This window comes from Xenopus tropicalis, chromosome 1 (genome assembly GCF_000004195.4).
Source record: "Xenopus tropicalis strain Nigerian chromosome 1, UCB_Xtro_10.0, whole genome shotgun sequence".
Lineage (NCBI taxonomy): Eukaryota > Metazoa > Chordata > Amphibia > Anura > Pipidae > Xenopus > Xenopus tropicalis.
In genome coordinates this window covers 78,152,664-78,175,411 of record NC_030677.2, presented here as the reverse complement: position 1 = coordinate 78,175,411, position 22,748 = coordinate 78,152,664, and the positions used below count along the sequence as shown (strand labels likewise).

At 38.2% G+C, this 22,748-nt stretch overlaps 1 protein-coding gene across 4 annotated transcripts in view; it reads left to right on the top strand.

Annotated features, from left to right (window-relative positions):
• Positions 1-22,748, top strand: part of ccser1 (coiled-coil serine rich protein 1) — a 425,689-nt gene that overhangs the window by 86,810 nt on the left and 316,131 nt on the right. For 2 of the 4 annotated variants that reach the window (XM_012955484.3, XM_002937237.5), the window contains exons 2-3: positions 19,244-20,573; positions 22,523-22,710. In XM_012955484.3, the coding sequence (XP_012810938.1) occupies positions 19,262-20,573; positions 22,523-22,710 (1,500 nt within the window). In that variant the 5' untranslated portion in view covers positions 19,244-19,261. Of the gene's footprint in view, positions 1-3,209; positions 3,277-19,243; positions 20,574-22,522; positions 22,711-22,748 lie in introns of those variants that run through there. The other 2 variants (XM_031903181.1, XM_031903180.1) reach the window with 2 other exon arrangements.

Genomic DNA, 22,748 nt, shown 5'->3' with positions numbered 1-22,748 from the left:
GATGTTTGTCTCCAATGTTAAATAAATACACCCCTAAGGGCTCTGGCACACAGGGAGATTAGTCGCCCGCGACAAATCTCCCTGTTCGCGGGTGACTAATCTCCCCGAGTTGCCATCACCTGCCATCCCACCGGCGAAAGTGTAAGTCGCCGGTGGGATGGCACACGCGGCAGTGCGATTTTGGCAAATCGCCGAAAAAGCCTCGTGAGGCAACTTCGGCGATTTGCTGAAATCGCGCCGCCGTGTGTGCCATCCCACCAGCGACTTACATTTTCGCCGGTGGGATGGCAGGTGATGGCAACTCGGGGAGATTAGTCGCCCGCGAACAGGGAGATTTGTCGCGGGCGACTAATCTCCCCGTGTGCCAGAGCCTTAAGTCTGTAGTCCAATTAAAATCATTAGTCCCATAGCAAACAGTTTGACTGAGTAGTAGGACCATGTTGTACTTACCCCTAACTTAGGAGCTTTAGTGAGCAAGAAAGGAGCTTTTAAGACCCAGCTCATTAAAATACACCTTGTTCTAAAGACTAAATGGCAGCTAGAAGCAATATTTGGTTATAATTTGTACACAAAATACAGAAAGATATTGCAACTGCTCAGTCTAACCCATGCTGAGGCGTTGACCAGCTGCTATATGCACTCTTGTGCCAGTGCTCAGTCGAACCCTACTTTAAGCTTGCTAAGAAACATTCAGGCATTAAATAATCCCAATAAGACTATTTTGCCAACAATATGGCTTCATGCTGCTTATTCAGGATAAAGTACAAGGCCCTGTTTTGTTATTACAGAGAAAAAAGAAATTATTTGCTTAAAGTAGACTGTATGAAAGATGGTATTTCAGTAATTTTAAGCTTTCTGGTTTCTGGATAAGTGTTCCTATACTTGTAAATGTCAACCTTATCAATACAGATCCCAAATAGTATATTTTTATACTGCTGTTTTTTAATCATTGCTTGCTACAGATAATTAAACTCATGGATAATTTGTGTCCCTACAACACATGAGAAGGATTATTTATAAGTTTTCACATTTGTGAATGTTTTTTTTTTTTTTTCAATTTAAATAAACTCGAAATTTATTTAAAAATTTGAATATAAATTTTTTTTATTGAATTAAGCTGCAAAAAAAACAACTTGAATGCATGAAATTCACATTCTACTCATTATTTTTAATGGCTCAACAAGCTCTCAAAAATATTCGCAAAAACTCAAAAAAAGTAATAAAAAAAAAATACATGCATTTTTTTGCTTAGGCCTCCCACTTCTACATTAAGTTTTAGTTTTACATTCAAGTTTTTCAAAATGTTTGCACTTAATAGCTGTTGAAGATTTAAGTCCTGAAATCCCTAATTTGAATTTGGAATTAAAATTACGGAAAAAAATTAAATTCCAATGTTGACAAATCAGCCCCATACTGTTAGATATTTCTGTTTATTGTGGAACGAGCAGCTGACTACAGGCATTTTGTGCACAACTTAGAATTTCCAAGTTAATATTTGATTTAAATTTCCACAATTAAATAGGGCATTGATAAATTATGCCATTGGATTAATTTGAGGTATCTTATCTCAGATCATTATCCTGTGGTGATATTTTTTCCTTCCCTTACCAGTAGGATGTTTGCGCAAATAAAATACTGCTTGTACAGAAGACATGCTAATTCATCCAATAAATAACAACCATGATTACTCGCTTGTTTTGTTGAACTAGTTTTATGCATAATTCAGCTTCCGCTTTACACAGTAAGAATACATTAATGCATTATTCATTCAATTTATGAATAAATCTAATTGCTATGCAGATGCAATTAAGTTGCTTTAAAAAGTGAAAGAAAAATAGAAGACCATATGGTCTTAGCTGACAAAAGCAACGGCATAAGCATGATTTAAACACGAGGTCACAAACACATATGTTTAAATACTGCAACATTATAATGGTGAACTTTTCACTGCTCTTAAAAGCATACTTCATACATATTCATAAAAGATGTCTGGTCTCTGAAGTAAGTCTGGCCACAATTTATTCATTGCATTACAAGTTTTTATATTTTTGGCAGACATTTAAGAGGTAACATTTTGGCTAACCATAGGGTGTTGGATTATATCCTTACAGTAGAAACATAATATTGAAAAAGAATGGTACCAAATTCTGACGTGCAGTTGAACTGATACCAGGGACATGAGGTCCATTTCAGCACCATGACTACTAAAACACTAATTCGTCAAGACACAGAGTAAAAGCTCTTTTCTTATTCTGCATTACCAAGTGTGGTTCAGATTTAAAGAAATAGTCCAGTGTAAAAATGAAACTAGGTAAAATAGACTGTGTAAACTAAAAAATATTTGTAGTATAGTTAGTTAGGCAAAAATGTAATATATAAAGGCTGGAGTGGGCAGATATGTAACATAATGGGCAGAACTCTACTTCCTGCTTTCAGCTCTCTAAGCTGTTAGCTGTCAGTAGCCAATCAGTGATTTGAGGGGGGGGGGGGGGGCATATGGGACATAACTGTTCAATTAGTTTGCATTTGAGTTATGTCCCATGTGGCCCCCCTTAAAGTCACCAACTAACTAAGCTGAAAGCAGGAAGTAGAATTCTGGCTATTATTTTAGACATCTGCTCAAACCAGCCTTTATACAGTAGATTATATTTCTGCCTAACTAACTATATTACAAATATTTTTTATTTTGCATTGTCTATCTATTTTACCCAGTTTAATTTTTACACTGAACTGTTCTTTTATAGACCGGACCACCCAGTGTCATTATTAAACTGCTTTTCAGTATGGGGCAGATTTATCAACATTCTGATTTTCGTGGTTTTAGAGTTTTTTAAAACCACAAAGAAACTCATTTTCGCTAAAACCACAAACGCCTAGTCATTTATTAAGAGATCCGGATATAAAAAGCATAAACGAATCAAAATGCAGAACAAAAAAAACTATTTTCCTCTCAAAAAATGAGTTTCAGCACAAAAAACATGAATCGTGGGGATAAAAAAACAAACATTAGTAAATGCCCACTTAAGTGTACCACTGGGCCTCATATGCCTCAGCTCTAGTTTTTTTACACCTAAATGTGGTTGCCTTTTTGGAGGTAGTTAAACATGTAAAGCTTGCTTTACATTCGTACAGCATTCTGTTATAAGATTGATGAAAAAGTCCTTTTTTTTTTTTTTACACCACAGCAAATTTTCTCCTCCTCTGTATGGGAAAAAATACACTGCTGAATTTTTGCAGAAAACTCAGAAAACTTATGTCAGTATACTCTGATTTTAGGTAAATATGCAGTATCTTTGTAAAAATACACCTGATGTATTGAGGTGAAGTTCAGAGTTAGAAGAGAAGAAAATTTGAACTTTAGTAAATATGCTGCCTTACGTACTGCTTTTGATATTTTGATACTGTTGTGTTTACCAAAGGGCTGGACCTGGCAATGCTAAAAAGAGTGGATGAATGAAAGGCACAGTAATTGCTGTGGATCACGTGCCACTGTCAGCAAAAGGAAGGAATGCATGTGGCACTGAACCTGTAATTATCACCTGAAACTGTACATGGATAATAACCATTGCTTATATACCAGTTTGGATGAATCCAAATCTAAAGTCCTCTATTGAAAAAGTCTTAATTTGAGTACTAAAATGTAAGTGCATTTCAATCCATTCAATCCATTTTAAAGATAATCTCATAGAAATGAATAGTGACGGAATTTCACTCTGGTAAACTGTAGTGCTCTCTACTTTTACACGGGTCATAGTCCCTGGATGTGGCAGCAGGTCCCCTAGCTCCCTCCCCTGGAAACATATTTTATGGGCAATAAAGGAATCCATGTTTGCTCCTGCTGCATAATATATACATAGTAAATGTGTCAAACTGAAAGTGTCGTTTCAATTTACAGTAAATAATGTGCTTTTTTTCCTGTTACGTAATGTTTGTGTTGTTTTACTTTAATAGTAGCACTCCCTATTGTTATCTAAAATAAATAGCAGTAAGGGAGGGTCACCGCCAGCAGTTCCTGAGCAAACTGAGAAATATCAGAGCCACTGCATGTCAGAGCATGTCCAAGGCTAAGTTACAAACTTGACAGCAACAGTTAAGCCTGTAAATATTTGGCCTTTATTTAGTGCAATGATCAAAAATACAAACAGAAGCTGACAATACAGAGGCTGCTGTATGAGTATGGGTATCATTACATTTATTAGGCTCCAGGTTTGGACTGTGATTTAAAATAGTCCCGGCATTTCAAGTACACAGAGGCCCAAACAGACCCTCACCAGCCCACTAAATAGTGACTGTCTATGGCATCATACAGCCGCCCCTCTGGCATTTGCATGCCTCCCAACTGTTACGATTTTCCTGTAGTCATTTTATTGAAAAGTCCCTCATCTCCCTTTGATCTCCTGCACTGAATGCCAAACAAGATATGTCTCTCAAACTTAATTAGATAAGTTGTCTTTTGGCAGAAAAAATGTGTTAAAAAAAATGAGTTAAAACTTTATATAACCTGCGTGGTCACAAAGATGGGTGTGGTCAAAAAATTTGCATCGCTAAACGCAGCATTTCTTTGCATTTTTCAAATGTTGGGAGCTATGCATTTGGGGCTGCTGAGCTGTGGTGCAATCTTTAAACTATGCAATCTTTCTTTTGGAGCATGAGCTCACCAAACACTTTCTTTGTTTGAAAAAGAGGAATCATTTTTCACATTGTGAATATTTTGTATAATACTGATCATCTGGCAGCTCTCTGGGCTCCTTATCTTTGTAATCAATGTAATTTATAACCACTGTTACTGAACCCTTCCTTCTGGTTTTATAATAATCTCCTTATCATGAATCAGATTTTAGAGCATCATCCTCCTCCAGTATAATAAGGAGCAGTCAAATGTGAAAGCCTAGATTGTATAACATGCATTGATATGTATATGAACTAGGTTCATTGCTAGTGGCTCCCTTCTGTTTTGTAAAGCAAGAGTGAAACCTGCTTTGCGGCTTTGGAGTGTATTAGTAGTGTATTTCTTATGAGAAAAAAGATTGACATTGGTGCCATTCAGGATACAGTCAGCTTGAAGAGATTAGGGTGCATTTTCTTACCCTGACATTGCACCGGTTTTTCCAGAATTCATGCATCATTACGTAATGCAGGCATTGAATCGGACACAATTGTGCTGCGTCTGACTCTTGCAAGTTGCGTCAGATGCAACTGTGTCAAAATAGACACAACTGCATATGCGTTCACCATAAATCAGATATAGTTGCGGCTAGTTCCAGAGTCATGTGAAGGATGTCTGGATCTGATTCTTTAGCCACAAGTGCCCTGCGATTACTGACGCAGGGCACTGAGGGAATCTGGAGCTACTATCACCACCAGGGCGTGCCAGCCCCCCTGCAAAGAAAATCTTCAGAGGGGCCCAGCACACACAGGTTATTAGCCGTCGCTCCCCTCCCTGTGTGCTCTAACATGCATTTGCAGTGGGCATACAAAACTTTGGTGATTAGAATGAATATAGATTAAGCAGACCCCGCGATCCAGGCCCCCCTGTCCCCCGCCCCCCCATGACCGCAGGGTCTGCTTCCTATATACTTATGCCACTGGTCACCACCTGACCAGCTGTGCTTCAATTGACATAGCAGTGCATAATTTGGAATGCAGGAAGGATTGAGTGCCACTGAGCGCAACTATATGTGGTGGCCCATCAGTGCAATGCCCTATAAAAGTGACCCTTTCTCTTATAAGCTTTTGAAGTAATTGAGAAAAGCATTTCTGCATTATTTTTAAAGTTCCCCCCTTTACATGCAATCTAAATTGTGACCAGCTTTTTACATTAAAATGATAAATGTTGGTCATGTGATTATTTTTATAAATCCGGGTGGAGCAGTGCTGGAGATGTTTGCTATAATGATTTAAAATATGTCCATGTGTTTATGAGCTGTCATGTTCAGAGAGCTGTAAATAACTAAGAGCTAGGTGTCTCTGCAAGCAATACAGTTTATAAATATAGGGCTTATTGGTCCATGGGAACCCTAAAATTAACTCTTGGTGCTAATCCCAGGGATCCTTTAGCAGGTTTAACTAACACACATTACTTATGTGTGTCCAGTAATCAGAGACTAATTCCATTATTACACAAAGAGCTAAATGTTATGCCATTTGCATATAATAAAAAATATATGTGCTGCAACTTGTGCATATATTATTTATTGAACATCTATAATCATGGTGGAATTATGGGGAAATGCTGCATTGTTGGGGAAAAAAACATGAACATTTGCTTCCATATTTTGCACTCTGCATGAAGGGCTGCCTTGGTAAATGAGTAAGTGGTATTTCCACCCACAAATTCGACAACGTTGATTTCCCTTATATTGTTATTAATTTTTTTGTTTAAAGAAAAATTAAAAGAAATTTTATAGTAGGGCCTTGGGAATGTTTCTGTTTAAGAGGGCATTTGCTGTCCCACTGATCCTTAATGACCCTGCATCAGAAGTCTGACAGTAGCACAGAGAAGCACAGCAGTGGGAGTACATGAAGCAGGTCAGCTCCTGTCTGTGTCTGTGTCTGGAGTGTAAGAAAACCAGATTATAAACTGATTGCTAAGAAATTAAGCCTTCATTTTTTTTTAATTCAACAATTGTATATGTGGGTGGCACTCAAGCTTCATAGGTGTAAATAAATGTTTCTTAGAGAGTACCCCTTTTAAGGCAGGTCATGCGAGCAACATTTACTAGAAGATGCAGACAGGGTTGTGAACAATTAAACGGAAGTTCTTTAGTTTAATTATAAACATCCCTTTCATTTTTAATTAAAATGTACATAGAAAAACAATTGGTAATTTTAATACCATACTGTTGCTAGTGAAAAGCTTGGCTCTGCGTGGAGCGTCCTTGCTGCGCAATTAAAAAACATTAAATGTTTTGCTGGCTCAGCCAGTTAAGTTTACTAAACCGTGGTTCATGGTTTGATATGTCTTTAACCCCCTCCACTCCCAGAACTTCTGCTGTTAAAGAAGGAGCCGACAGACATCGTAGTTGGGAAAATCGGCTCTCCATTTAATAATTAGTAGCTGGCTGTGTTATTAATGAGTTATGCCGGCAGAATAACCTTCTGTTGTATGGAGGCTGATACTGCAAATCCATTTGTACAGCTTTGTCTGGGAGCGAGTGGGGTCATTAAAGAATTCCCCATAACTCAGCAAAGAGATGAGTCATGTGACTGAGGGATGATTTATGGAAATACTAAATGATAGAGTAATTATCTTAATTCATTTTATCACATTATATTCAACCATCTCTTATTCTAAATGAAATAAAGCTATAAAAATCCCTGACAGAGGTAAATAGCTCACTGAGCAATAATATCTAGGATTTCTCCATCTTGCAAATTGTTTGTTTGCTTTTTTCACACACTGAAAATCAGTTAGTAACATGGACAGTGTTCCCACTGTTGGGATATAAAAGGGTAAGAGCAGTCAACATGAAGTCCCATAACCCTAAGGCTGATGCCAGACGTGGCGTAGGGCTGATATTTTCGGCAAGCGGAAAAACGCTTGGCGAAAATACAGCCCTACGCCTGCTACTTGTGCCTGCACCCGAATGAATGGGATACGCTCGGGTGCAGGCACATGTAGCCGATATACGCATGAAAACGCGAGATAATGCAAAGTCTCACGTTTTCATGCGTATATCGGCTACATGTGCCTGCACCCGAGCGTATCTCATTCATTCGGGTGCAGGCACAAGTAGCAGGCGTAGGGCTGAATTTTGGCCAAGCGTTTTTCCGATGCCACACGTGGCGTTTTTACGCTGCGTTTTTTCTCGGCCTAAAAACGCCGCACAAGCCACACAGCCCCTGACTATGGTGTTTTTCAGCCTAGTACTGGTGACGTAAGCAAATCCCGTTTCCATGGTGCTAATAGTGCGAAATAGCAAAAAACGCAGTGTATTTCCGCTAGGTCTGGCAGCTGCCTTTGTGTATACATAGGAATAGCTTGCTTTGCAAATACTGCCGTATTTCGGCCAACGCTTGAAAAATCCGTGCTAAGGCGTTTTCTAGCGTATTTCCGCATTGTGTGGTTTGCTTCACGTCTTTTCAAGTTATTTCTATGGATGATGATATCAGGTGTTTTTCATCCGCTGAGAGAATTAGAAAATACACAGCGGAAAAACGCCACGTGTGGCATCAGCCTTAAGTGGGCAACTTTTGGCAAGGTACACAGGTCCTAGAGCCTTGAGTGATTAGCATCCTCATGTAAACAGTATCAAAGTTGTGATTCTGCAGCTGCTGTTTAGGTTCTAAAAAAGTGAAAAGCCTTGTGCGCTATTTAGACTTGCAAGTGCCAGTGGCTTCAGGGTGCTGAAGAGTCCTGTCTTTACTTCATGCCAATGTTCCCTGGTATTTTACTGGCCTAGTAAAAATTAAAAATTTTGCCTGTAAATTTGTAATCACCATCTCAAGCCTACCTCCATTTTAGGCTCTTTTCTCTCTCCCTCCGATCAATTCATCGGTCTATCTCCTTCTGCATCATAACCCTACCCATTTTACATCATAACCCCACCCCTAGCTGACCCACCCTCTCTCCTATCCCCTGGCTGGTATTATTCCTTAAGAAAGGTGGCAACCCTAAGCCATGTGCTTATGTGCAGCTAATTGTGCTGCACACAGAATTTGATGTAAAAACACACATTTTAGTTCTTATTTGTATCTGATTGCACAAAAGATACTTTTTTTTTTAGGACACATGACTGAAAGGAAATTAGAGAACATTTCTTACTGCAATACTAAATCTGGCTCAAGGTGCAGGGTGTATCTGTGCCCTAGATGCCCCAAAGTGTTTATGCACTTGCGTTCTAGGTACTTGTAAATGAGCCCCTTGTATATTTTAGTGGTATTTTGAGCTTCTTTTTGTTTGTCCACAGTATGTCTTAGCAAATAGCTCGTTGCTATAGATTTGGAGCTATACAAAATGGGCGTTAAGTTCCAGTTAAAATGATTGTATAAACTTACTTAAAATCCAGCACAAGATACTAAAAAGTCCTTCTTAATGTTGCATAATCAGCCTTTCAAACAAAAGTTCAGCCCATCCCCTTTTTGAATAAGCTTTCAAATGTATATCCAGAATAATGCAGTTTATATATTCAGTTTTTCTAATCCTGCTGCCCTGTTATTTTTAGTCTATATATATTATACATACATAATACATACATAATGCTAAAAGAGGAGCATACCTTCAAAAATGAATCAAATGCCTGGGTGCCAGAAATGCATTCTGCAGGCCTTTCAACAATAACAGTGTGTATTTTTTGGTTAGAAAAACCCAACATTTGGGTCACTGACTATGACATTCCTAACAACAGTCTTTAATATTAATAAAATAGTATATATATGTTCATATAAGTTCCCAACAGGACATGCTAGTATCACTTTTGTGTTTGGAAGGTATGACAAGGATTTACAGTTTGCTGTAAGTCTTACTGTTAGGGTTAGGACATTATATGCTGCTACTGTAATTTCTTCTGATAGATCAGAATGTAAGGCCCATCAAAAATAAAAGGGACTGTGTTTATCTCAGAGATACTTCCCTAGTGCAAAGTACAGAGCACTCAGATGCAAAAAGCCCTACGAGTAACACCTGTCTTAATCCATGGTAGCCCCTATCATGTTACAACTACACATACAACTGACTTTGTTGTACTGACCATATGCCGTTAATTATGCTATTCACACACAAATTCAGTAACTAAAACGTTGTTGTAGATGCCTTTTAATTACGGTGCTACTGCTTTGCACTTTGCTAATTACCCCATTTAGTAAATAAGAATTAAAATGCATTATGACATTTCTTTGCCATCTGCTATTTTTTTAAATCAGTTATTGAAGTCAATTGAACAAAAGGTGTTTATAACTTGTCCCAGAGACAATGGGACAGCAATGATAGTGTGTAGTCTCACATCAGCATCTGTATTACTAAGCGTGCATTGGCCTGACTGGCTGGGTTCTTGTGAAATTTAGTCATTAACACATAGTCCCTCAGGCTCCATTATCGTGCCTTTTCTTTTATTGATTTCATAAAGTAATTTCTAGACAAAAAAACATTTTAGGTAAAGCAAAGAAGCAAAAGTACAAAAATGCACATGTACTGTACCTTCAGCGTGACTTGTTTAGATTGTTAACTTATTTGAATTCTTAACTTTGGACAAAGCAATGCTAAAAGACAAAGGACTTCCGAACAGATAAATGTTTCTGTGAATGTAACAATAGAAACACATCAGTTAACAGAGCTGCAAGGTATGCAAATAAAATGAGAGAAATGTTGTCTCATGTTGCCATCTAGTGGCATTTGCTGGGAACTGAATTTCAGAAATCCTTGTGATCTACAATAAGCATTTAGATACAGACTGTCACTAGATAGATGCAATACATGCTTGTGTAACCTTAACCTCATCTAACCTTAACCTCATTTTGAGCCATCTGTGAAGTTTTATGCACAGGGCTCATTTCACAATGATTCACAAAAAAAGAAAGGCAGGCACAGTAGTGCAAGATTTAACCATTTAGAGGAAAAATGCAAAAAACAACCATATGCGAATAAAGTATGTGCTGAGTGAACGTTATAAGTGACCCCCACTGTGCGTTGTATCTATAAATGCTCGCAATTCTACCTAGTGAATAGTAAGCAAGTAAGGACATGCAAGTGATAGTCAATATCCTCTTCCTGTTCTTCCCCGTAAATTTTGGGTGCAATGCATAGGGGGAGGGTGACTTTTTTGTTTGGGGAGGCTAAAGATGGGCCATATATAGACTGACCTAAAGCTAATGTGAGACTTAATGGATTTGCTGCTGGTGTAAAAAATTAACCTCGCAACTACCTCTTGCCGTTCCCACTGACCAAGGATTCTGTACAAAAGTCCGGGTAGGAGTGCTTTTTTTTTTACCCTAAAATGCTTAGGATGTAAAAGTATTCATACGTGCACTTCTGTGAGGGGATCTACAAACATTTGTGTTTGTGATCAGTTAGCTTAAAGGGGTAGTTCACCTTTAAATTCACTTTTCATATAATGTAGACTGATATTTTGAGACAATTTACAATTGGTCCTCTTTTGTTTTTAATGGTTTTTCAGTTATTTAACTTTTTGTTCAGCAGCTCTCCATTTGGTAATTTAGCAGCTATCTGGTTGCTAGGGTCTTATTTACCTTAGCAACCAGGTCGTGGTTTAAACAAGAGATGGGAATATGAATAGTTAAGGGGCCTGCATGGAAAAATAAGTAATAAAAAGCAATAATTTTTGTCCCCCATTTGAAATCTGGAAAGAGGCAGAAGAGAAAGGCAAATTATTCAAAAAAATTAATTAGGAAGACCAATTGCAAAGTTGCTAGGAATAGGCCATTTTATAACATACTAAAAGTTAACTTAAAAGTGAACCACCCCTTTAGATGTGTTTACATTAGTTTTATAACAAGAAAGGCAGTGGGTACTGACATCCCAGGCACATTATATACAGTGAGACCCAGTCTGTATTTACAAAACCAGTACATTATATGCAGTGAGAAGCAGTGGGTACAGATGGCAGATATTCAGGCCCTGGCACTATAACACTGGCACGGATATACAACATTGGCCCCACTGTAACTAACTAGAAATGAACAAAACAATGACAAAAATAAAAAAAAAATAGTGCAAAAAAAACAACAAATATATAAAAGCACAATGAGCTTTTTCAGGGGGAAAGAGTTAACTTACCCTAGATCTGTTAGGACAGGTGATAGATTATAAATTATTATAGATGTCAGGTAAGGCAAATAACAATTTAATTCCAGCTAGTGATTCAGCCTTTAGAACTGTATAGTGCCTATGTATAGTACCTGGGTATAGTACCTGTGTATAGTACCTGTGGGAGTGGGATGAAATCTGCAGCAAAAGTTCAGAGTTGGTTCTCATGTAAAGTTTACAGTCTGCAGATTCTTCTTTTCAGTCTTCATTTCCGCACTGCCTTCAGTTTGTAATATCTCCCCAGCCCTGACTGCATCTGTGCTTTGATTGGTCAATTACTGTCTGTCAAGAAAGCTGTGCTCTGATTGGAGAATCCACAAGAAGAAAGATCCAATCAGAGCACAGCAGAACGGGCTTGCAGGAACAGATTTCCAGGACAGTGCAGAAATGGAGTGAGATTTTTTTTTTTTTAATGTGCCAAGCAGGTTTGGGAAGGCTTAGCCTCCCCCTAGCCTTATTGAAAATCCGCCTATGGTGCAATGTGCATCCAAATGCTTATTTTTCGCTGCCAGCCTTTGCTTATTTAGCACAAATATTTCTGCCAAAGTGCATTGTGGGTAAAAACATAGAAATTGGTGTTGTTTATGTAGTGCTTATCTCCTTAATAAAAGACTCCTCCAGCATACATAATGTAAAAACCCCTACAAGTATTTGGGTTGTGGAAGATTATACTGGCTAATTTTGCTGTGACTTTTCTCTTCCACTCCACTGTTTTTGTGACTCAAAAAGTAACACGGGAGAAAAACAACTGGCCTTCCTAGGATACCTACAGGCTCTGATCTGTGGCATGATCACAAAGGCCCGGGCCTAAGGAAGTAGTTTAGGGGCAGCATGCCGCCAAGCCGCACCTGAACTTTGCTTACATCTGGAGCACTGGGGTCTAGGCCATACCTCCCAACATTTGAAAAATGCAGAGTGGGACAAAAAGAAATGGCACATGTAATTTTTTTTGACCATGCCCATTTTTGTGACCACACCCCTTAAATGCCACTCCCATTTTACAAAATTTGGCAAGTTATTTAAAGTTGGAACACATTTCTTGGGTTTTAGGGTCTTGTTTTATGTGTTATTACAGTTTTGCTAATAAAAAAGGTGAAATTGCCCTTTAAAGGAGAAGGAAAGGTAAAAACTTAGTAAGCTTTATCAGAATGGTCTATGTAAATACAGCCATAAGCACTCACAGAAATGTTGCCCTACTCTATAAAAAAAAACACAGGAGGGTTGATTCACTAAAGTGCAATAAGCGTTATTGCATGCTTTTTTGCGTTAAAATTGACGTAAAAAAAACGCACAATTCGCTAAAGTATTATCGCATGCGTTAATTCGCATATTGCGTGCGATAAATAGCGTGCATCCGCATGCGTTAATTTGACCGCGTTGCATTAATTCTCATGCAGAAATAATACTAAACTTAGACGCGCTAAATATCACATTAGTCTGTGCGAAAATTAACACCTACTTGGGGCAGGCGGTAATTATAGAAAAGTACAGTTAATGAGCTTTTGGCAACACAATATGGACTTTGCAGTGGGATTGATTCAAGTCTGTGTTGGCCCTAGAGTGATGCAGCCTCCAGTTTGCAGGGAAATGGTCATTTTCAAAAAAGTAGTTTTGCGAACGTAATGGCGTGTGGCTAATATGGCGTGCGGGTGATAAGTAGCGCATGTGCGTTAATTAGCACGTGCGACAAGTAGCACGCTGCATTAATTAGCGCGCGCTGCGTTGAATACCGCACGAAAATAGTCTTCGCGACTTAAATAACGCAAACAGCATCACGTCTAAATTAACGCAAATATACTTTTAGTGAATCGTGCGTTAAGACGCGAAAAATAAGACGCAATAAAATTTTTAACGCATGCTATAAATATCGCTCGTTCTATAGCACTTTAGTGAATCAACCCTAGGATGTCTTGTTTTTTGTAAACATGATGTTCCAGTGTCTGACTTCCTCTCTCAGAAATGTCCTTACTTCCTGTGGCCAGAGTCTGCGCACTTCTCTCCTCTCTCCCCTCTCCTGCTCCCTACTCCCAGAGAATGCTAAGAACTTCCTCCCCCTCCCTTAGGAATGTGTGATCTGAGCTATAAAGGCTAGACTCCAGGAAGGAAGTTACTTAAAATGGCAGCTGCTATCTTAAGCTAATGGAGAAAGCTTCTATAGCATATGGTAATGTTTTCTGCAGATTAAATATGTTGTTCTAAGTGGCACTAATGTGGCAAATCTATTGACAGTAAAATGCCAAAATGACTTTCCTTCTCCTTTAAGCTGCAAGTCTCAGTTCCCCCAAGAACCTGTGTATCTTATTAGTTACAATTGTTGCTAAGTGCATGTGTAACTTGTTAACTTTTCTGGGCTCTCTGCCAAAACCTACTTTTTTTTAATTAAGTTTGAGAAACAATGTATCTTTTTAGCTTTCAGTGCAGGAGATCAAAGGGAAATGAGGGACTTTTCGGAAAGAAACTGGGACTGTGGGCTGAGATGTCAAAATCGGGACTGTTCTGGGGAAATCGGGACAGTTGGGAGGTATGGTCTAGGCATGCTGGAGATTTCTGCGCATCAGGTCCCCAGTGCTCTGTGTGTGAGAATTAACGAAGGCAGTACATAATGTCTCCCACCTTCACTATATTAAATATCTGACAAAAGAAAAGAAAACAAAGATGATTTAGAATCACCGAGACAGGGTGCCATGTTTTTGCACTGTGCTCACAATAACCACCCACAGACAAAACCCAGACAACAATCCACCCAATTTCTGTCTGAATGCATTCGTATCAAAGAATATGATTTGATCCTTTGCTTTTCTAAAAACCCTAAAATAATTGTAAATTCAAATGAAATGATTGGTGTATTTAGAATGAGAGCCCACGCTAACTCTGCTGCATTATTACAGGCACAAAGAGTAATGCAAGACTAACTTCTTTTTAATGAACATATCTGAAAACATAAAACAAAAGAAGTCTCTATCTCGTATCTGGGTTGCTTTTACATTAAGATTGTTATTGCTTGTGTAGTTCCATTACAAGATTTCTATTCTATGTTTGTTCTTTGATGCTGAACATCAAAGCTGCTTCTTTAATTTCTTTTTTGTCTTGGTCGCTTCTGCTATTGATTTTTTTCCCCTAAATGAATAAGTATGATGTTTCATTTGCATGTGCTTTTTTCAATTAGATTCAAATATGTAAATATTGATTTTGTCAATCTTCAGCCTATTTTCCAGGAGTTTATAAGCTGTATAGTACAGCACAGACTATGATAAAATAGCTTCATCAGGTAGCTGCATGGTGTATTTCTATTAAAGTCAATGTGTAATGCCTTAGCCTAGTCCATAAGATACCTTACGGCAATACTCAGTGTATAAAAATATACTGATCTATGACTGGACATATTGACATCTGTTAAAGATTAGAACTAAAGAAAGTATATTTGTATTTAAAAGAAAGGTTATGTTTGCAGATGATATTTTGGGGCTCAGATAGGAATGCTATCAGTTTTACTTAAGGTTTGTGACCTTAATATACTGTATAATTATAGATGGTTTCTGAAGTTTCTGTAGTTTGCTCGGTATCCCAGTATATTCTAAATCAAAGGCGGAACAATAGAAGACAGTGGACCGAACGCCTGGTTTGTGGTTTGCCTCTTAGGGTTATTTATCAACACTGGGTAAATTTGCACCTGAACAGTAACCCATACTGACCAATCAGTGATTGGTTGCCATGGGTTACTGTAAACACCTAAATGAACAGACATTCAGTAATTCCTACATTGAAAGGTTCGATTAAAATAATCAATCTATATTTATTGAAGGAGAACTAAAAGCTAAAAAAGTGCCATACTAAACTGACCGCACTAGCTTAAAGTTTCATCATCTCTATAGTAGTAATGATACTGTACAGGCCTTTATAGTTGTTACAGGAGCTCCTCTTCTTGGAAAGTGTCTAGGGATCGACACAAATTATCAAACAGAAAATTAGGCTGGTTTGTCATATAAGCTGATGCTACAGGGCTGATTATTAAATTCTGGTGCTAATTTTACCAGAGCTACCATGTAATGTAATTCTGAACAGCGTCAAACTGGGGGGGTGCTGCGCCCCCCTAACCCCCTTCAGGGGCCCCCGGAACCTGCCCAACATCCTCCCCTGAGTTCGCGTAAGTGAAACTTACTTTTAACAAGTCAGGGGAGGGTCACCAGCAGCCGGGGAGCGGCAACAGGGATCGGCAGCCAAGTCCGGCCCCGATTCTGAATAAATTACTGCCTTACAGTGGGACATTTATATTCTGTATATACAGTATATTGTGCGTCGGACACTAAGCTCAGTAACTGACAGCAGCACAGAGCATGTGCAGTGAATCAGCAGAAAAGAAGATGGGAAGCTACTGGGGTATCTTTGGAGGCACAGGTCTTCCCTGCTAAAGGGCTGTGGTTGCCTTGGGCTGGTACAAAACTCCAAAATATAATGTACAACATTTCTAGCCTATTTCTTTAGTTAAGCTTTAGTTTTCTATTAAAGTTTCCATGTACATACAAAAAAGCCTTGCATGTTTCATACCATTGGCACTTAATCATAGGCTCATTTATATGTATGCCTGCCTATAAGTGATGAGCAAATTTTTTCGCCAAGTATGGATTTGTTGCGAAATTCTGCAGTGCGCCATTGGCTAATTTTTTTGCAAACTGTTTCAAAAATTTGGCACCCAAACCCAATGGATCTGGTTGATTCTGATTGATTTTCTATATTTATGGGGTTCATCAGGTAGCTGCATGGTGTATTTCTTTTCTCCTGCTATGGGTTACTGACCAAATATTCCTGTGTTTACTGCATTAAATTAATGCAGGGCCAGACTGTGCTTGCGAAACACTGGGAAAAAACCTGGTGGCCTTGGTCTTTAGGGCCCCGCAGACCCAGACCCATTTCTTGCCTGAAACACTGGGTGCTCCCCCTAACGATCATGGTCCTAAGGTGAAATAGAAGGTAGACGTGGGGGAAGGGGTCTGGGACATAGGGTGGACCCCACTACTGAGATTGGGGGACCACCCCCCCAGTCTGACGCTAAATATAAGTAATATTTTTCAACTGGATTTGGAAATGTACCCTTGTACAAGTATGACATATGTTATCCATACTTCCAACATTTTGAAAATGGAAAGAGGGACAAAAATAAATGCCGCGTGCAGCGGGGCAAATTTTTTTGATCATGCCTATTTTTGCAACCACAACCCCTAAATACCACTCCCATTTAACTAAATTTGGCAGGTTATTTAAAGTTTGAACACATTTCTGGGGGTTTTGAGATCTTGTTTTATGTGTTATTACAGTTTAGTTAAGGCTGATGCCAGACGTGGCGCAGGGCTGATATTTTCGATATGCAAAGTCTCGCGTTTTCATGTGTATATCGGCTACATGTGCCTGCACCCGAGCGTATCTCATTCATTCGGGTGCAGGCACAAGTAGCAGGCATAGGGCTGTATTTTCTCCAAGCGCTTTTCCACTTGCTGAAAATATCAGCCCTACGCCACGTCTGGCATCAGCCTAAAAAAGCTGAAATTGCCCTTTAAGCTGTGAGTCTCGATTCCACCAAGAGACCTGTTTAGCTTATTAGTTACAATTGTATTTCAGTGCAGGTGAAGCTTGTTACCTTTTTATGTTCTCTGCCAAAAGCTACCTTTTAATTAAGTTATAGTAGGCACTGCTGCCTTGCACTCCTACTTTTGCTATTTGCAAGGAGTTTGTATGGTCTCCCTGTGTTGTGCAGGTTTCCTCCCTCACTTGAAAACCATACAGACAGGAATAAAGAATAATAATAACAGAATGGCTAATACAGAGATAGGTAACTGATGAAAATCACTTTTTTAATGTGACTGTTATTGTTGAAGCGGAATATTTGATTGCCTGGCAAGCAAATCTGTTCTATGATATGATAGATTACTTTTCCACTTTCTTCATTAGTGCTTCCAAGCAACAGTGATAAAAGCCTATTAGCATTTAAGCATTCAGCATCAGCTTGTCAAAAGCAATAAACAAACGATGTTATAGCAAACTGATTCACATAACTGGTAGTAAAAAATTCACAAAATGTCACTTGAATGCACAGTAGTTGGGAAAGAAAGCTGAAACCCATTCTGTTATTTAAAATGTAGGTAACATGTTCATGACTGGGGTCCGACAGCCCTATAAACTGAAAGTAAATAATAAAAGGTACTGTTTCCTAGAAATTAAGAGGTTAATTGAACATTGCAAATACATATAAGGTGATTTCATTTTCTAATACATGCATACTGTAGATAGCCAGCACTTCTAATGATCCCAATCAAATGGGGCAATATACTTCCTTGTTTAACATGAATTCAGTAAATAGTGTGCTGAACATAGTTTTTGCTTATGTTTTTTCAAACGCAAAACATCTATGGCTTTTGTTATTTCTTGAGCTAAACAATGCAGACAGGGAAACTGATGGAAACTGAAGCTACTCCATGCTCAGTCCTTGGAAGATAAATAATTAGATTACCAATGCACAGACAATCTTCCTGCATAATGGACTACTGCATACAAAACAGTCAAAAGTAATAAAAATATTTTTATTTATTAAAACAGTAGGTTGGGCACAAGCCTAATGATTGAAATGAGCTTGGACAAGGCTGTATACTGCGCATTTGATAGCAGGAAAGAGCAAAATCCCTGTTAATTCCCCTTTGAGCTCAGCTTAAAAAATACAGGAAACTTTATACAAAAAGATATAAAACAAAATAGACAAGCTCCCATACATGCAGTCATAATAAACACTTATTACATTTTAAATAAATATCTATGCCTAGACTCTGTGGGCAACTAATCTTTGATGCACTGTGTCATTTCTGATATAAAGGTAGCTGCAATTTCACTAGACACAAGTCAAATGGTTATATTTGACTCTTCTTTAACCTGTGGATCAATGTCCATATTTGTTAGAAAAGCTCTATAATATGGTAAGTCTGTTAGTTAAAATATTTTATATAGAGCAACATTTTATGGGGAATTTAACTCAGGCAATATCTTCTCTTAATAATGTGCTCTTGAAAGATAAGGCTGCTACTCTACTGCAATGAAAAAATTCTGCAAGTCAAGCTGCGGCCCATGAATCTCCCACTTTCAACATCCACTTGCTGACCTGTGAATCCGTTTCTTGTAAGCATCAGCATAATGGTTAAAGGGGTTTTGTACCAATATACATATTATGTGTGCTTTATGTAGGGATGCATGATATCCATATTTGTAGGATTCAGATGGAAAATGTTGCACTTTTATTACATGTGATCGAAAATCACATGATATTTAGGGTTCAGATTCTGTTAGACCAGGTACTTGGATTCACTCAAATTCAAATCCTTCTAAAAAGGATCAGATTCTAGAAATCCAAACCCGAATCCTGGATTTGGTGCATCGATAGTTTCATAAAAAGTTATAAAATATGTTACTTTGTCATTATACTAATTATTGTTCTGTTTTTAGGTTGATACTTTTGATCTGATGGGGGACTTAGAATCAAGGCGGTCAACGCTTGTCTCCAGATTGCCAATATTCAGACGCAGTATTGGCCGAAGGCAAGATTCCCTTCCGTCTTCGCCATCATCTAGCAATACTGTTGGACTGCACAGCTCCTCTCCTTCCTCTACTAATTCTAGCTCAGGCAGTACTGGAAAGCGCAGAAGTATATTTCGCACCACATCTTTAAGCTTCCATCACAGAAAGGAGAATGATCAGAAAATTGATCCTGTAAGCCAAAATGCAAATATTTCAAATGGGTCTCAGATATCTCACAGCTGTTTGCCAAAGCTGGATGTGGAAGAACAAGTCAAGACCAAGGGCAAGAGTTCCATTAGTGTTTATGGCTCACGTAGAAAAAAGATTACAAGGTCAGTTACTGAGGACTTTGATAAAAAGAAAGACCATTCGGGCAATAGGAATGTATTTACAAACTGTTTAGGAAAAAATGAAAGCGATGACTCAGGATTTATAGATGAACAAAGCAAGCGCTCTGTTAAACATTCCACAAGGAAGCTTCTTCCTAGGTCACTGTCATCGCATTACCGTTTTTCTAGACCTGTTTCTCAGTGTCAGTCACCATCACTGACCCAAAGCTCTGGATGTTCCACAGAGCATCAGCATACTACAGGTACTGATTCTCCAGCTGTAAAGCCATTGTTACCCAGTGCTGCTGAAAAAATTGAGAACACAGAAGGTTCAATGCACTCTCCACTTATCTCCACAGATCATACAACCGCTCCACATACCCCTTCAGATTTCACTTTTATGGATGATTCTGCCTCTGAAGCTGATTCTTTGCCAAACAGTGGACAGCAACAATTGCACAACGAGCATATTTGCCATGCTAATGCTACCTCACAAACTTTTCCTTGTCCAGCCATTATACCTGAACACATTAAAGAAACTGATATTTTAGAAAATGGTTCTCATGAAGATAGCATACGTCTTACAAAGTGCAAGGATGGAGCGAGTATGGAGAGATTGGGGTCAAAACCCTCCGTAACAAGCCCTAGTGTGTATCAACCAAAAGTATTATTACCTATTTCTGAGCTAAGTACAAATGAATTTAAGGCCAATGGAACTAATATAGCAGGATGCCATACAGGCACTTCAGTTTCACAAAATGGTGGTCACTCACTCTCCACTGAAAATTTCCCAAAGAAATATGAGCCAACAGTAGATGTACATGAAATAATACCTACAAAGTTGAAAACTCATCGTTCTGTTTCAGAATCAAAAAGTATCTCCTCTGCTGAGACTCCGTCAGCTGTAGCACAACATAATCATTCTAGAGGTACCATATTTATCATGACTTTTCCATCAACTACTACTTTATTATTAATATATTATTATTATAAACATTTGTATAAGAAGAAATGTATCCCCTGTAAACCATGTCCATGTCCAAGATATTACAAGTCACTGAAGATGTGCTGCAAATATAAGACTGCAGGCCTTCATTACAGCTTATGGAACTCTAAGGTTGCTTTGCCTATACTCCATATACTGTGTCTTTAAGTAGGGGTCAGTAAGCCATGCAACACATGCAGGCTTTTTTATCACTTTTCAAGTTTGTGAATTCAAGTTTGTTTTTCTAAGTCAATTAAACTTGCATATCAAATTCTTACTTATTTATTAAAAAGGAAAACTTGTGTGATTAAAAAAACTTGAATACCTTGAATGTTCGAGTTTACACACTTGAAAAAAATTTGAAAACTCGAATATCTCGAATTCAAAATTAGCCTTGACTTTGCCTAGGACAACTCCCATTGATTTCTATGGAAACTTGCAAGCTTTTAGATGGCAAAACTGTGTTTTTGAACCATAATTTGAATTAGAGTTTTTTAAGTGCAAAAAAAGTTAATTGTGAAAAAAAATCAAACTTGAACGTTGATAAATCTGATAAAATGACTAAATAAGAAAAAAACAACAGACTAAAGCACAAAACACATACTGTGGGGCTCATTCATGAAAGCACAAATTTTGTGTGGTTAAAGGCACGATTGGAAAAAATTTGGAGTAACCATGATCATTTCTGATGTGCGAAAATGTCACAAATTCTTTTTTTGGTCGAACGAAAATATTGTGGTTGTGATCACTATTTAAAGGGGTGTTTCACCTGCAGGTTAACTTTTAGTATTTTTTTCAATGACTAACACAGTACAACACCTTGTTAACATGTATTATATATATAGATACAGTGTTGTGAAAAGTTAAGGCCATTGTGTCTTAAAATGCTGGGGCTACTGTGTCTTATATTAGTAGGGCCACTGTGCCATATATTGCTTTCCAAGGGCAACTGTTTCTTGGGATGCTGAGAAGAGGGTATCATAAAATGATTGTGTCTCAAAATGTTGGGCAGCTGTGCCAGAGGGAGTCCATGCTGTAGGTCATAGTGCTGTCTCTGCTTTAATGTATGCTTCAGGCAAATTGGTCTGTAACAGTTCTTGATTCTGTGCCGTCAGTGAATACAGAGAGTGAGAAAAGGTTGCTCTATTACAAAAGATGTCGCTGGGACTTTTTAATCAACACTGGACAAATTTGAACAACCCTTAGCAACCAATCAGTGATCACCTTTTTTGGGCAACTGCAGTAGAACAATGAACAATGATGCCAGTCTCTCTTGCTGAAGTTACAGCAGTTGCAGGCCTAGCAAGCTGTTTGGAACTGCCACAGGATCTTAGATCTATATTGTTGGTGTGGGGTGGGGGGGGGGATAGAAACAGCTCACAATGAAACAATTTTTTATATATTTTTGCATTGTACTTCTGGCCGAAGAATTGGGTCCAGACGTCTTGTTTCAAGTGAGTGGCATAAATGATCAAATCTTGACTCCAAAAATGTTGAGAGCAGTTACTTCACTTCAAAGCAAAACTTCTGACATGTGTCTGAAAATTAACTCTGCAGTTGCATTCATAAATAAGCCCTTAGATCCTTAGTCTGCAACTTTGTGTACATAAACTTTATACAAATAACAGACAGATGGACAGAATGCACATTTCCAGAATATGGCACAGACTTTTCAGCACACAACTTAATTCAAAATACAATACAATACTTTGGGGGGCTGTCAGAAGTCCTAATGAATTGTTTTTAGTCCCCATCATCACATTTCCATCCAGATGTACACTTTCAGTTAATAAATGTAAAAGAATAGACCAATGCTATTTGAACCCCCATTTTTTGTTTTTTATGCTTATATTTCATTTTTTCATAATTGTGTGTGATCTCTTCTACTTTTAGTTAACTATGCCAATAGCTTCAGCCCATATCGAGATTGGAGGTCATCTGAAAGGCGAATAAGATCATCTTCTGAGGGTACTGCAGGAAGCAGTAGAATGACTTTTAGACCAAAAGATGGAAACACTGAGGAATCCAATAGTTTAAGGAAGCAGAGAACAATTTCAACATCTTCCAAAATGAATAGTATGGTAAGACTATCTCTCCAAAGAATGTGTCACTGATTTCT